The following is a 17298-nucleotide window of genomic DNA, read 5'->3' as shown; positions in this document are numbered from 1 at the left end:
TTTAGCCTTTACTTAGATGATGATGAGATGCAAATTAAATTGTCTGAAATCATTTACTTCATGTCTCATGTTGTAATTATATTTTCTGGTATCCAGTCACATGAAGAAAATGTAACTGTATACAGTCAGCTCTCCTAAAACTCTGTCTAACACTATCAAATTTGTGATGTGCCCATATATGGACATGATGATGTCATATCTTCTGGGTCTCTTCTCTCACACTCTGTCCACCCTTCTACATAGTTTTATGGAAGTCACTCACTCATCTGTGCCTCAGTAACTCTTTGGTACGACTTACCACCTGCAATTCAACAAGCATCCACCATTTTTATATTCAAACAATTTTTTAAAACTCATCTATTTAAGTTATCTTTTGACTAATTTCTCTTATTTGTATATTTTTGCTTAAGTGCATTGGGGCTATTTGCATAATGCGCTCTATCAAGCCTGATTTATTATTATCACTACCATATTTGGGCACATCACACTTTTTTTGTCAAACTAGTTTGATAGTATAGACAGAACTTAATAGTCGACTCTCTGAAAACCGGAAACTCAAAGTAGACTTTTCTTGATGTCAAAATGGTCCATTTTTACCATTAAAAACACATTCTGAATACCAGACTTTCCAAAGGTATCTGGTATTGGGAAAGTTGACTGTATTTTACACACACAAAAAAACAACTGAACTCATACTATACAATATTGGACATTACTTTAATATCCTTAAACACATTTAACAATAAGAAAACGGTTGATGGCATCCCTTAAAGACAATCATTCATTTTAGTACCTGTAGGTATGAATGAAATGAATAATTTTCTATTATACTAGTACAGTCTATCTTTACTTAGTAAGTCTGGGTAAATAAAGAGAGCAAAGTATCAAATCACCCATGACAGGTTTTCAACCAGGCAAGATAAATGAATAAGATACCGGTATGCATACTCAAATATTAAAAACAACAATGTCATTGTGTTTGTGATTATTTATGATACCCAATTGCAATACAATGTCATACAATTTATGAGTATGCATTATTACATACATGCTGAAAAAAGCCTAGAAAAGGCTAAATAATACAAAGTGGTTTATAGATGTACTTTTACGTCCCCTTCTCAATACCCGTCCCCTTCCCCAACCACCCTTCTTTCCCCTCTCCCCTTCATCCATCCTCTTCTTATCATAATACCATGTTCTTTCTGCCATCCTCTTTAAACATCTTCTCCCATCGATGTTTTAATAATTGTTTCCCATAATATACAATCCCATGAATGTAGAGCAACACTAATCATACTCCATTTGTTGAAGACAAACAGCATATTGTTGCTGTTGTAATGGTATATTCAATTTCTTTATGTATTCAGGGGTGGAAACAGAATAGTGGCTACCAAGATTCTTAACCTGGTTATCAATAACTGTCTTGCACTAACCAGGTCATTATTAGGTATAAAGTAGACACAACAGATTAACAATAACTTATTACTGGACATACACTTGGATTTTTCTATAGGTGATCATGTTTGCTACATTTTTAGGACTAACCAATTGGAGAGAAACCCTTGTATTATCGTTCTACTTTATTTTGAGAATGAGTTGATTAACTTGTTGCGATATAAATTGATCAGTTTAAACTGTTTGTTTCAGATATAAAATATTAGTTATCTGTCACATAGTACTTTAAATAACCGGAATTTGAGAAAACCACTTTTATTACTATTAGTTACTTGATTTTAACTTGAATCTAGTCTACTGGTTTATACCATTTAAAATACTTGGGAATTTGAGATGACAAGAGGTTAACTTTGAGTTACTAAATATAACCATACTTCTGAAATTGACTTGGTAATTGAATATTACAGTTTTGCTGGTTATTTTATGATACCTGACTGTTGACCTGGTCAAATACAGTATTGAAGATTACAGGTTTCTGGTTATTTCACCAGATACCTGTTGACCAGATACCTGTTATTAACTTAATCAAATACAGTATTGAAGATTACAGATTTCTGGTTATATACCGGTTGACTGGATCTTAACTTAGTCAAATACAGTTTTCTGATGATGATTCCCCACACTAGTTTAATAATGCTTGTGACCATTAACAATTTCTTTATGTGGCATTCACAGATTCATTGTACAGTAATTACAATTGCAACAATAAAATGATAGTCGAGTTATTGAATACAGTGGAGATAATAAAAATATGTAGATTATCAAATCAAACAATTAGATTATTGTGAACAAAACAAAAATTATTTTAAATAATTTTAAGATTAAATAAATTGATATCATCAGTAATAACTTTTTGAAATCTTGACACCTTCGGCTTGCCCACTATGTCCACCAGAAGAGCTCATATGGAGAATAACAATTGAAACAAAGTGACCTATATTAGAATTACAGTTTTACGTTCCTGGATGTAAGTGTAGGAGAGTTGATTAGTAAAGAAAATCAGTCTGTTAATAACAAATTGTTTTAGCACGCAGCTTTATAATGTTAAAAAGGTTATCATTTATGCAAATACCGACAACTTTACAAAACTTATTATTAAATTAATATACTAATCCAACAAACATTTCATAATAAACATGACTTGTCCACAGTAGAAATGGGCAACATGGCATATCCTATCTATCTACAATACGTGTCTGGGTCTAGGCTCAGAATCCCACTCCTGTCAACACAAAGAGTCACTATGCCCTGCTGCCAATGCAAAACCACTCTCATAAGTTGCATCTATGAAATATCTTCCGTGTATCAGCCCCAGTGATCTTGCCCTCCATTTTTAAACATTGCTAATTGGTCATTATACCAAAAATACTTATTTTTTGTAAATCAGCAATTTTTTTCAATTCTGCTGATTGGTTAATAATCAAATGATGATGATTGGTTAATAACCAAATGATGATGATGTTTCAACTCTGCCGATTGGCTAATAGCAAAATCATGTTTCAACTTTGCTGACTAGTCAATAACCAAATAAGCATTTTGAGTACAGTTTGCGGATGATGTTATCAGAGTTATTTCAATGGAGACGTTTTAGAAATGACATAGAAGTGGTGTATAGTGACACACAGACTTAAAAAATACTTAACAGAACTATTTTACAATTACATCAAAATAAAAAAAAAATTAAAAAATTAAACGTCAGGGCTTCACTTTTTGATTAACATTTTTATAGTAATGAGGGAAAATAACTGACCCAAAATTTTGTTTAAATAAAATAAAACGTTGTACTCAAATTCCAAATGAAATAATTACCTACATCTACCCAAAATCTAAACATTTATTCTCCATATATGGAATGGCCACAATCGCATCAGGAGATTTTTTTTCATGTTTTTTTGTATTTATTTATTTATTCACCTTTGACAGACGTTGAACACATCCAACGATTTGTACTGTACACAAAAGATGACATGATTTAAAGGTTGTATGTTAGAGTTTTAAACACAACATGTTTCTAGAGACAGCCATGCCTCTTGTGTTTATAAATATGTTCATATGCACAAATGTCTTTACAGCAAATAGTCGAAACGTGATCTATTTTTATACGGATAATATCACGATTCCCCGTTGCCCGAGTCATCCTCGTCATCATAGTACACCTCGTCTTCCTCATCCTCTTCCTCCTCCTCGTCCTCTAAGTCATACTCATCGTAGTATATGTCAGCAAAGTCCATTGAGCTGTGTGATTGAGGTTGTACCTTTGGTTTAATGCAGTACTCTTGTAAGGTAGTTGGAACTTTGACGCCATCTTTCTTTGCATCTTCACGACTTGAATTCACTTGTTTTCTGCAACGATTGTAATAAAAAAAACATTATTAACAAATGCAATCAGAGATTACATATCTCCTCTAAGGTATTTGTAAATTTCTATTGTTTAAAATATCAAACTGTGTAGCCCAAACAGAGAGTTGTCTAGTGTATAATATATAATACTAGCAATTATACCCGCCCCAGGGCGGGTTTTTAAAATTAGTTTAAAGCTTTCTCAGTACATAACACCCGACGCCAGTATCTCTCTATACTCACCAAACCTCCACTCCTCTTCAATAACACCCCACACTAAAAACAAATTCTTCCCATTGAAGGACAAATTCATTTCAACTTTAGCTTCAAACTGGGAGGAGTACATAGATATGATAGGCCTAATAATGGTTGTACGTTGTATTGTAAACTGTGTAAATGAATAGGTGTCATATTGGCTGATAATTAAAATATCTAATTTAGATACTGCGGTCCCCCAGCCTTCTTTCTCCTCTCACCATCCCAGCCACAATCAACAAACCTTAACTCTTCCCCTGGACAGTTCAAATATAGTAACTTTTCCTAGTACAATTTCAATCATATAGACTTCATTACGCCAGTATTTTTGCTCCTCCGTCTCCCCCTCCAAACACACCCCAGATACACTGGGTGATGTGTTTTAAGATGGTTCCAGTACAAATTGTGTTAGCCATCACTCCCAACCCATAATCCCTCAGTGGCAGTTTTTAAATGTAGTTTAAGACATTCCATAGGTCATGGGGATAGGCCTACATACTCCCAGCCCCTTTCCAGGGATAATTTAAATACATTTTCCAACCACAATTTTGCTATATAAATATTATGTAGAATTGTCAGTTAGTGACCATAAAACCACAATTTTACCATCACCCCACAAGTGGTCCAAAATTGTGATACCGGTCTGGATTGCCTCCAAAATTTAATTCATCATTTGTAGCTATACCTTTCAGGGGTTTGAATTTGGTAAAGATCTGCCCAAAATTAGTAAAAAAATAGATGTGGTCCAGAATTGGGATCCTGGTTTGGATTGCTTCCAAAATTGAATGTAATTATCCATGACCACATGCAGTATCTATCTGTTAGATTTGGTTTAAAATGTTAACAAAACAAATACTGCAGGCAAAAATATAACCTCATTGGAAGCGGTAATTAGTAAATTATTGCACAATGTAAAACAATGTACTTTTTCACCAAAGTATCTTTACGCACACCACCATACTGTAACTCACCATTTTTGCAAACATACTACATAGCGTGGTTATGTTGATCAATGTTTTGGAAATAACAGGTTTTATGCATTGTCATGAATGTGCGGTTCATTTTCCTCTGATTTGCTGAATAAGTTTGTGTAGTGAGTATAACTATCACATGTGCTATTAATTTAATTTTGACTTACTCAATAATCTTGCGATATTTGTCATCTTTTCCTTTTGTCTCTTTCCATTTTCGATACATCACTGAGGCATCGACATTTGCGGGTGAAAATGTGTTTGGTTCGTTCAGTAACGAGATAACGCTTAGCAGAATTGTTCTACAGGAAGCATAATTTGATTTATAGAAAAAAGTTTTAAAACAACCAAAGATCATGATAAAATAATACATTTTTATTATATACATACATTTACCATACTGACTTTATACATAAGCCCACCCTGGGATATAATTATAAGTCTGTGACTAAGAGCCAAGTCATTACATTTTGGTATTTGGCCCACCTACCAAACTTTGCTGTATTTTGTGTTACTGTTAGATAGAGTTATTGTACAAAAGTTATACCAGAGTCTGTATACAGTAAACGTACAAACAACTTCTTGTTCCTCAGGTGTATTTCTATTACTACTGTAAATGGTACTATTTACTCCATTTTTTTTATAAATGGTTATTCGCTGTAATACATTATGCTGCAGAAACAGACATTGGAAATATAGATTGTTTCATTCTTGTTTATAGGGTAAAATATTTTAATAAATCAAGGACTTATTTTCCAGTGAATTGATAGTCCTTGTCATTCACAGTTTTTCATTGTTTCTTCTTATCTAAACATTAAACTTGTGAAGGTTGGTCTATTGTTGTACAGTAGTCCTAGTAAAATTAAATTTGCTGGTTTTTTTTCATATTGAAGAAAAAAGTAGTTACCTGACACTTTGTGTTGGGTTCCACCTTTCTGAAGGTAATTCACCGCTCTGTGGGTCATCCACAGGAGGATGAAGAATTGATATACACACATCACCAGTCTAAAAACAAAAGTTAATAAAAACATCTTATTCTAATTTACAAAACAAAGGCTAATAAAATAAAAACAACCTTAAATTGATACATGGATGGCCGATCTACAAAATAGTAAAATCATTTACTGGTGTTTTACTGATTTTATCAACTGGTTTTTTTTTAACTAGACATAAGAAACAGGTTACTTTAAATGTTTGACAGCTGGAAGACTGTGGGTGTACAGTAATTATGTTTTACTAATTCTTCTCCATCCCACAATCTTGGGTCGTAGTTCAGTGAGCAACTTCTGCCTATTATATTGTAATTTGGTTATTGCTCAAAATTTACATACAGTAACTACTGTATCTAAACAGATCAGGATATTACAGATCGCAGATATTACTCTAACAACAAATGAATGAACAAACAAGACTTCTTTTAAGACATATTTCTCTGCTATTTTCGAGTCTAGTGTAGCTAAGCATCTACTGCAGCTTTCTTAAGTCATGGCCCCTACCAAAATAGTGATCACCTTTATTATGAGCATTAACAATTTGCTTATTTGGCCAGATTTTAAAAGCAAATTATGCAGAAAAAAATACTGCATTAATAATAAACTCTGTAACCATGGGCATATTGTTGACCATGTACTATCAATAAACAAAAAATAGCCTTCAAATAAAATTATGGCGACATCTAAAATACACTTTTGAACTGTGCTATGTGAAAGGAGGCTTCTATCATCTATTGTTAAAGTCTTGCCTAGCATTATCAATTGTTCACAGATGGTGACAGACATTCACTAAATGATTATTTCTAGCAATCTACACCACTTTAGGATAAAATATAATAAATAAACATGTAATGTAGTTTGATGCATGTAATTTATGCTAAAGCTCTAGACAAAAAAAGTATGTTGTGCCCAAATATGGTAGTGATATGACCATCATGACATCATGTCCATATGGGCACATCACATTTTTTTGTCACATTAAGTTTGATTGAGCTTAATACAGTTAATATGAATTTAATATACTTTTTTTTTACCCATTTGTATACCTGGGTGGAAAAAGGCAGACTTAACTAAAGTGCCTTGACTAAAGATACAGTAAGCAATGGGACAAGCGTTGGATTCAAACCCACGATCAGTAGTCCAACAACAAGCATTATGCCTTTAAATTTACAAAATTCATAGAGTATTATACTGTAGGTTGGACAGGTTATTGCAAATCCTTTTTTTTTATTGTATCTTGACTATGCAATGTTTAAATCAATCGAATGTCAGAATTCTATCATCAGTATTATAATAAATAGGGTAAAACGAATCAATTGATCATGCAAGGAAACACAATATACTGTACGGTATACCAAGAAGATCAATATCTGTAGGTCAAAGTTTATTTTTCTCCAACATGTATTATTAGCTCATAACAGCAATACAGTAACTACGACTAAAGCTTTATATATAGTTCTGTCTACACTATCAAACTTTATGTGATTATCAAACTTATGAAATGTGATGTGCCCATCTTTGGGCATGATGATGTCGTATCACTACCATCTTTGGGCACATCACTACCATATTTAGGCACATCGCACTTATTTGTCAAACTAGTTTGATACAGTTGTGTAGGCAAAGCTCAAGTCTAATTATTGACAACGATTTGTTATTTGGATACCAAGGACAATAGACTACTGACTAAGATTAGTATCAATTGAATTATATTATTATTCATTGTACTATATGTGTGGATTAAAGTTGTTACATAAGCATGGAAGTAGTTTCAAACCCATCCCATCCTATTTTTCCCATCAAATCTAAAGTTGATTAAGCCTTCTCTTCCAAACTGATGTTCCAACCTCCAAATTAATTTCGGGAGGTTTTACATATTGTAGTGGATCTTAAAACACTTGACGTTAAACCGATTTGACGTGTTTAATCAAACCGATTTAACCTATTTAATTAAACCGATTTGACGTGTTTAATCTGTGAAAGATATGTGAACATTGATGATAATAGGCAAAGAGGCTACCAGGGGGGTTAGAATGTCTGAAAGCCTCTATACAACTTTAAGGCCGATACAGACAGACGAGCAGTAACGTTTTAATAAAAATTTAAAATCTCTGTTATTCCATATGATCCTTTACACACAATGCAGAGAGGACGTAAAGTTTTTGATTAGGATAGATTCAGACTCTACATGAAAATTTAAACAAGCTATCGCTTGTCTGTGTAAATTGACCTTTTACTGTATAAGGATCATTCCACTAAAGCGTGGTTCCCACTAGCGACGCAACACAAGGACGTAACGCAATGCAAGTGAATTGACCAATCACAAGCAATGGCTTATTCGCTTGTGATTGCTAACTGTCTATAACTTCGCTTTTCATTGGTTAAAACACTTGCGTTGCGTTTACTGTACGTCCTGGCATTACGTTCTAGTGGGAACCAAGCTTAAGTAATGTTAAATATATTTGTTTGTCCAGTAGTTAGTACATCCCTGGATAGCTTACCTCATATATGTTAGGATGCCACATTTTTGTAAGAAATTTAAAGGTTGGAGGGTAGTACGGATAGCCTGGAGGAAATGCCATCATTGCCTGCAAGATAAAAGCAACATTATTAATATTATTATTGAATTCAAGGGTAAAATATAAGTAATAAATAAAATAAATACTGTTGAATAACTTTGCATCCAAAATTGGATCTGGCCTGTCTTTACAGTAGCGAATTACATAATAGAAACTGTAAAGACAGTGTAATTTTGTAATAGTAAAATTAGGTTTAGTTTTTTAGATAACTAATTATTTAAAAGTGTCTGTTAATTGTTTTCGTCATAATAATTCTTTTACTTTTGCCTAGTTATATTTGTATAAACAGTTACTGTAAATACAATAGTATGCATATTAACAGTTATGGTCTAAAGTGGTTGCATAAACAATTATACTGGTTCTAATCTAATTTTCTGTTTGTTAACACTGGTTATTATATTTTTCCTATTGTAATTATGGAGAAAAAAATGTTGTTGTATTTATATTTCCGTCATGTTGTACATAAGGTGGGTGGGGGGGGGGGGGGTGATTAGTGATTGGTTTTGTAGATTAAGAGTAATCATGTACTGTATTTAAATTATATGTTGTACTTGTTATTTTTGGAGAAGGGGAGGGAGGGGAATGAATGGGTTTTATTACATGTTACCGTATGTAGTTTAAGTAAGATTACCTATGTTTTTTGTCTATTTTGTGCTTTCTTATATATTTTGTTGGACGCACCTTCAAAATGTGAAGTGTGCCACTGTTACAAAAGTGAAGTTCCGAAATAAATTATTATTATTATAAAAAGGTGTGTTTTAAACAAATAATGAATGTCTTTATACTGTATTCATGCAATGGAACAAATAATTTCATTCATTGAAAGATGAAATTTTCTATTTTCACCTACTGTAATGAAATTATTTGCACCATTGCACTTAAAAACATTCATTCATTATATAATAATTTATAATAATATGTATAATATTATTGTATACAGTAGCAGCATCCAAACTAAGGATGTAATAATCATGGTCAGCTATACTGTATACAGTACATACTGGGGTCACAGCCACACCCACAATATCATATCGATCTCAAGCTACAGTACATTTGATGTGGAGACTATAGCATCCATAAAATAATAGTGACACATCTTATCTTTGGTTATTGATTATCTGTTCAGAACAAAATTACCACACCATCTACACAAATCAATTTTTGCTTTTGCCTCGCAAGCTGACAAGTAGAGTAGTACAATTTGTAAAACATCTTTCGAGAATTCTCAGATATGAATTTAATTGAAATATCAAAATAAATGGTAGATTAACATGTCTACCAATTTCGACCTTGTATGTATACTTGTGTTTTAATTTCGTTTATTTTATTTTATTCAATTTCCAGGTAACATACAAAAATCATAAACAAGGTACGGCATCATTCAACAAAACAGAACAAAAAGTACTATCAGCACCTGCGGGTAACCAAAAGTGGATCAGTTCAAAAGAACTGCACTGTCGAGTGGCTTTCCCAACTAATAGTACGAAAAACGCAATAGACATAAAAACACAGTGATAGTCTAGATGAATTCGATATCAGTTTTTAATTGTATTTGAATTTAATTGAAATATCACTTTCAAACTAATAAAAAAACAACTTGAAAACTGTTCTTTAATTGTACTATTAAAAATAAATACTGTATACAGTAGTAGACAATTTTGTTGTTAAAAAATGTTTTACTAGTGTACTAGTACAGTTAGTGGAGAGCACAAAATGATGTACATAGAGTACATATAGGGCATATGACCGGTTGGGCCGCCGACAAGTTGAGCTGCCGGAAATTTCTATGAAACGCCCAGTGCGTCTTTTACAACATTTCTATGAACTTCTATTAAATAGAAACGAGCACCGGCGAAAGTTAGCATTTGGCGTTTCATAGAAAATAACGTTTTTCTGGTGGCGGCTCAAATTGTCGGCGGCTCAACTTGGCCTAATCCACATAGTACTGTGCAGACAACTTAATATTTATTTTATCACAACTTGGATTATAACAAAAGAAAATTTATGAAAACATGTTACTGGTAGTGAAATTGTTTGGATTTTTTTTGTTTGGGGGAAAAACCTCTTTTTTGGAAAATTATACAGATTTCAGACTACAAATCACAAAATATGGTAATACTCGCAATTGGGTTCCTTGATGAATACTACAAAATGAAATTAATCCTACCATAAAATTATTTTTGAACACCAGCATGCAATGCAGTGATGTATAGTACTATATTTGCAATGCAAATATATTGACAAATTATGATTGGACAAATCAATGTCATGTTGCATTAATTTACTTTGCATTTAGGAAGCCATGCTTAAATAAACAAATCTGATGAAAAGTCATAAAATGTATTCTTTATCCATGGTATTCAGGCATGATGGTACATTTTCATTTCTTTAAACCACACAAAACCCATGGCTTTACTCATTGCATCGTCTTTTCTCATAATTTTCCTAGAGATAAGTTTTATTCTTTGTTTTTTAAGGCTAGAGCCCGAGAGAGAAGCTGGATACTCAATCTCCTTTGGGTGATCATCGTTAGCACGTAAAGTCAACATACTCCTCATATGATGTGGTTCATTGGGGCAATTCGTCGGACCTGGTTCATTGGATTGGGTGTGGTTCATGAATACAGATCACTCCGGCCGCGCTTCACTCCGGCCGCGCTTCAATCCGGCCGCGATTCATTCCGGCCGCAGCTATGGAGCGCCCAATGAGTCTTTTACAACTGAGACACGTTTTTTGTAGAGAATCAAAATAAACATTTGTAATCATACAGTATATTTTTTCTCTTTCAGGATCACAACAACATCGCAAGTGTTTTAAATTAGGTCTAATGCTAAAACAAAATAATTTATGTGTTTTATCCAATGTAATAGGCTAGTATATTAATTGTAATGTGATTAATTAATGTAATTTATTGCAATGTACCCTATATGTCATATTATTTTTATCATATATAAATTAAAATATAAAATCATTGTAAATTGGACTGTACAAAAATGATATATTAATTCTTGATACAATTCCAGGTAATAACATTAATTAGACGGATACTTGATTATTTGAAATAAATTAATTAATATTGAAAATATTGTTATTAACTATAACAAACATCAATAATAATTGATTATTTGAAATAAATTAATTAATATTTTACATATTGTTATTAACTATAATTAGTAAGTATGGGTACTGGCAAGTCGATAAAGTGTTATAAGGGTTTTAACTAATTTTTAATGTTAATAAATGTAAAGCTATAAAAATAAATGTACATAGAAAGAAATTAAATATTGTTATTCAAGCAATAATTAGACGGGCATTTGATTATTATTTTATTATTGAATTTAATTAAGTTAAGTTTAGTTTGAAAGAAAAAGCAGTTCCAACTTCTTTGAATGTTATTGTTAATGAAAAAAGTAAAATTGTTGATAATAAATATTCAACTAGTTCCATTTAAATTCACCAAGAATTTGTTATAACACTGAACAGTATAGAAAACGTAGATATGGGCGCTCCATACTAACAGCCCCTTTGCACAGGAAGTCGAATTGAATAGCGGCCGGAGTGCATAACATCGCGCTAAACTGATACGGCGGCCGGAGTGAAGCGCGGCCGGAGTGATCGGCTACCTGGTTCATTGGGGCAATTCGTCGGACCTGGTTCATTGGATTGGGTGTGGTTCATTGGATTGGGTGTGGTTCATTGGGGTTGGGTGTGGTTCAAAGTGCAATTGCATCGGAATAAAAAAAGACACGATATTTCTACAAAGAATTTACTTGTAAGGTAAGTAACTTTTCAATAAGAATATTTTACCACCTTTGATGAAAGTTATGATCGTAGACTGTCCAATAAATTTAAAATTGTATTTAATAATAATAAAATTAAAAATAATGAAATAATATTGTTGCAATTAAAAAATATAACAACACCACAAGCAAATATACCAAAAATAACATATGATTGAATAATAAATCTGGACTCTGTTTTTTAGTAAAAACTAAAAGATCTTCATGTAAATTCATACACGACGAGTCTTCATAAAAAATAAATAAAACACAAACAACTGACAAAACAAAAGCATGATGAATCATCAAACATTAGTTAGATTAGATCAAACAGATTATTCTATTTTGATAACAAAAGAAAGGGTCGGCTTATTCAACCACATATTCGTTCTCTTCGTTCGGTTGTTAGCTTTCAACTTTACCTTGAAATAGCCACCCTCGTACAGTGTTTCTGGGGGTCCAAAGATGACCACATTCCATATAAAAAGGTTGCTCTCATCGGCTAATTTCACGTTGAAACCTTCCACTGGTTCCTCTTGCAGTTTCCTGTACTCGAGGCTTAGCGCTCGTAAAGCGCTAGCGCTTGTCGTCGCCATCAATGGACGTTAAAACAACTCCTAAAAACAATAATAGTAAGGTGGTTTTCGTCTTTACTTAAAAATTGAATAAAACTGGAAATGGAAAATATAAAACGATTCAATTTATGACAGGTTTCTACTAACTCTCCTCGCTCTCGACCAGTTCGTCCAGTTCACTGTTTTTGTTTGACGCAAGATGGCGATTACTGTATTGTACAGTGACGTCACAACACGGAATTGAGAGTTCGCGACACTGATGACGAACTCAACGCGCATCGCATCAAAAAACAAAGGAACATGATTTTTCCTTTTTTTAAATTATAGTAATCGTATATGACTATGTTATTGCTAGCTTAATATGAAATAATTATACATTTTCTACTATTTTTTTTTCTTTTAATCTGAGTCAGCAAGTCTCTCTACCATGTGAAATATGACTCGACTGGGTCAAAAGACAAAAGATGGTCTTTGTTCTGATCGCTTTTGTATATTTAATTAGTTAAAGTTTACTTTTATCATTATTAGTTTTACTGAAAAACACAAGTTGCAAGAATTTAATACACATAACATTAACCCTGTAAATTAATTAACTAATATCATGAATATTTACAAAATATGCTTTTACTTTAGTATGAACATGGCCGGTATGACCCGGGAGATGTAAATGTTACATCTCTCTGGTATGACGTGCATGTTGTATCCTTTAAACAACATTGCTATTCTGGTTTATCAGAATATAAAACATCATTCATGGACACGTTTAAATGTTCGTTCGCATAAGATAACATTCGTAAGCTTTGAGTAAAATATTGTTATTAAAACATCATTGAAAACAAGTTTTCTGGCATGAGCTTTAAATCAAAATCGCTTCTGATATCGACATATTTTAGAAGTCCGCCCTCTATGTTATTAAGATTTACTGATAGTAACTGTAAAGAAAAGAATAGGCTGCTCGGTTTTTTCCTATTTCGAAATAATTCACATTTCATTTCATCGAAGTAAAATAAAAAAATATTTTTAAATGCGATGATGAGGATCCTGTAGAAACCGGAACATAAAAACGGGTCATTCAAGATGTATTATTTTGTCTCCTAAAAACATGAAGAATGAAGATCATCGGACTAATAATATTAATAATTGACCGACTTTGAATTGGTTATCTTTGTAATCACTTTAAAGCGAAAAAAAAAATGCTTTCATTTATAAATTAAACAGTCAAATTGACTTTTTTTACCTTTAAATTACAGTTTTTCATGTATTTTTAATCTAATTTTTGTGTAAAACTATGTGACATTGAATTGGTTATATTCAACATATACATTTTAAACAAATTACTTTTTCGGAGGAACAATAATGTCTTTATTTATATATCTATTAATTGTTAAAACTTGAAAATATACAAAGTTTCCTTGTATATATGGTAACATAATTTTCTCTAAGTCTTTGAATTACATTTTTACTGTCCATTGAATGCTGGTTTGTGTGAGTCTACAAATAATATAAATTATCGGACATGCTTAATTAAATTGTCCGAACATCATTAAAGCATCCAATACACATTCAAAATAAGATGTAAAGTAGGCTTACGCGCATCAAATGACCAAGATGCCTTACCGTACCTGACCATGGAGGTATACCTCCATGACCTGACGAGCCATTAATATCGGAATGGATTCAGGAGGCCAACTCGCTCACTCCTACTAGCCGATGGAAGTAATCTATAGCACCTAAACATGGAGTAAGTAACTCCATGACCTAAATAAACATTATAGTGGGGGGGGGGGGGGAATAAACATGGTAGAACTGACGCTGGTGGATACATTTAATGTACATCCGGACGGGACACTGTAACGGACATGTGGACGAATTAACACCGTATCGTGTGCGTCAATTAGCCCTATAATATAAGACATAATAATTAATATCCTGGCCTCCTCTCTGACGATTGACACTGCAGTATGTCATGATGAGTATGGATCGACATTGAAGGGGATGTTAAACTGTACTGATTGTCATTTTTGTATTGGTATCCGCTTCATCTGGTGCGTCACGTACACCGAAGGCGTCTCCTTTTTTCAGTGGTTTGGTGCTGGCTGCATGAATTTTAAATTTCCCCCTTTTTTACGTTTAAAACAATTTAATTTCCAACTAGACCTACTTTGTTATTTATTGTTAGTTATCAGGGGTAGCGCATTCTGCACCCGCACCTCCCACACATAAGTGTCAATAATTTTGGACGCACCCCACGCAACATGCCTACGATGGCAAGAGGCATCCCCTATTATAATAGTATACTATAATAATACAGTACTATAATACTATATATAGGCCTACTATAGTAGATAGCACGATTAGTGTGTTTGCATCATGACAATTTACTATACATTGTTTTGACGGTGGGAATCGCCTTACCTATGTCCTAAATTAACTGAACTCTAAACACTTTCTTTTCCATTAAAAAAAATTCCGTAAAGATTCGAACCCAAGCTAGAGCTGAGAGTAGGCCGCCTACTCCAAACAGAGCATTGACACCCGTATTACGTCACAAATTCTAACATTCGGGTTCCGAGGAACGCCATTGTGTGTTCCTCGATGTCATAAAATTGGGAACAAAAACATTTGTAAAGATGCCGATAGTGACCACCTTCAAAAGCTAAGTAAGCTGTTATATACCCCCAGTACCTTTGTACAGTAGTAATGTATTGTAATATAATGTAAAGTATTGTAAAGCTGACTCAAAGATAGATGCATTCACTTCGACTACTTTTTAACAACTCTTTTATTCACAATTCTACTATCTATATGACTCATACAAATTGGTATAGTTACAGGTGGTATTTGTAAACCAACTGATAACATAGGAAGTGTATACTGATAAACAAATGTATCATCTTGCCTACTGGCACCATAGCTAGACATAACATCTCTCCCCTCCTAATTTCACATGTTACATTTAGGGAGTGTAATCAATTAACCAACGTGGTTTATAAACTTCACGTCTAGGTCTATCTTTATCAAATGTATGTACAACAGTATCTTTCTGTTTCTGTGTGGTTAGATCATTTGTTAGGTATTTAGCATTCCAGATCTTTCCATCATCTAGCTCATATGTAGCATTACTAACAATTCTTTTAATTTTTCCTCCAGTATAGAACTTATTACTTGATTTATCAACATGTCTCGGATTCTTAATTCGTACTGAATCTCCCACTTTAAATTGTGGTTTTCTCACATTTTTCTTATCATCGTAATACTTCTTACTTTTAATTTGGAACTTTTTAACTCGTTCCTTTACCTCAGTATGTTTAATTCCATTTTGGTAACCATCTGTAGGTCTTACATTTAGTGTAGTAATTAATTTACGCTTATGTAATAATTCTGCAGGAGATATGCCTGTAACAGCATGAGGTGTAGATCGATAGATCATAAGAAATTCTAACATGGCCTCATTCCAATTCTTATTATTTTCATTGGCCATTTGAATGGTATGTTTAATTGTTCTATTCATTCTTTCAACTAATCCATTACTTTTAGGATAGTACAATGATGTTCTAATGTGTTTAATACCTCTCTCCTTTAAATAATTTTCAAACTCTATGGATACAAATTGTTTCCCATTATCGGATACCAACTCATTTGGTAATCCTTCTCTTGCAAATATCTGATCGAGAAAATTACATACAAATGTAGATGTAATATCATTAGTAAAAGAAACTTCTGGCCATTTACTGAAATAGTCAACTAACACAATAGCATATCTACACTTTCTAGGTCCCTTTTCAAATGGGCCTATTATATCAATAGCAACTTTTTGCCATGCATGTTCTGGTAACGCAATTGGTTGTAATGGCGCATTGTAAGTTTTAGCCGTCTTATCACTATTTTGACACGGTTCACAATTCTTAATTTTATCTTCTACTTTACGATCTATAGCAGGAAACCAGTATAGTTCTCTAATCCTGTTTTTAGTTCGTACAATACCTTGATGTGCAGTATGTGCTTCATCAATTATTTTACATTGCAATGATTTTGGGATTACCAGTCTCTCCCCCCTCATAATTAAATCATCATTTAAACACAATTCATCTTTTACAAGGTAGTAAGGATTTAATTCTTCATTTAACATTTTCTTACTTGGCCATGCAGTTGTAATATACTTCTTAAGTAATGTTGACACATGATCAGTATTTGTCTCCTTAATTAACTCTTGTTTTGTAATGCAAGTGTTAGCATCCAATATATAACTTAATACATATTCATCACTATTATCAACAGAAGGATTATTTTCTGTTATGGGGAGTCTACTTAAAGCATCGGCAACAGAATTATTTTGCCCTGTAACATATTCA

General features: G+C 32.9%; 1 protein-coding gene across 2 annotated transcripts; it reads right to left on the bottom strand.

Moving 5' to 3' along the window:
• Positions 1-3274: 3274 nt before the first annotated feature.
• On the bottom strand, positions 3275-13158 carry LOC140062142 (ubiquitin-conjugating enzyme E2 R2-like). 2 transcript variants are annotated; one of them, XM_072108210.1, is made up of 6 exons: positions 13094-13158; positions 12794-12988; positions 8515-8601; positions 5929-6026; positions 5189-5323; positions 3275-3798 (listed from the first exon to the last, which is right to left on the bottom strand). In XM_072108210.1, the coding sequence occupies exons 2-6, from the start codon at positions 12965-12967 to the stop codon at positions 3567-3569; spliced, it is 726 nt and encodes a 241-aa protein (XP_071964311.1). In that variant the 5' UTR covers positions 12968-12988; positions 13094-13158; the 3' UTR covers positions 3275-3566. The 2 variants fall into 2 exon arrangements, with proteins under 2 accessions (XP_071964311.1, XP_071964310.1); XM_072108209.1 differs by having other exon boundaries at positions 12794-13139.
• Positions 13159-17298: the final 4140 nt, after the last annotated feature.

The sequence above is a fragment of the Antedon mediterranea genome, chromosome 11 (assembly GCF_964355755.1).
Source record: "Antedon mediterranea chromosome 11, ecAntMedi1.1, whole genome shotgun sequence".
Taxonomy (NCBI): domain Eukaryota; kingdom Metazoa; phylum Echinodermata; class Crinoidea; order Comatulida; family Antedonidae; genus Antedon; species Antedon mediterranea.
The sequence above is the reverse complement of the archived record's forward strand: the minus strand, read 5'-3'. Positions and strand labels throughout refer to the sequence as shown.

What these genes read in the sequence shown, in the direction of transcription:
- LOC140062142 (XM_072108210.1), bottom strand. Translation starts at nt 12,967, where the DNA reads ATGGCGACGACAAGCGCTAGCGCTTTACGAGCGCTAAGCCTCGAGTAC. An exon ending in ACGAGGGTGGCTATTTCAAG is followed by an intron (nt 8,602 to 12,793) that starts GTAAAGTTGAAA and finishes TTTATCTTGCAG; the next exon opens with GCAATGATGGCATTTCCTCC. An exon ending in GGCATCCTAACATATATGAG is followed by an intron (nt 6,027 to 8,514) that starts GTAAGCTATCCA and finishes TTTTGTTTTTAG; the next exon opens with ACTGGTGATGTGTGTATATC.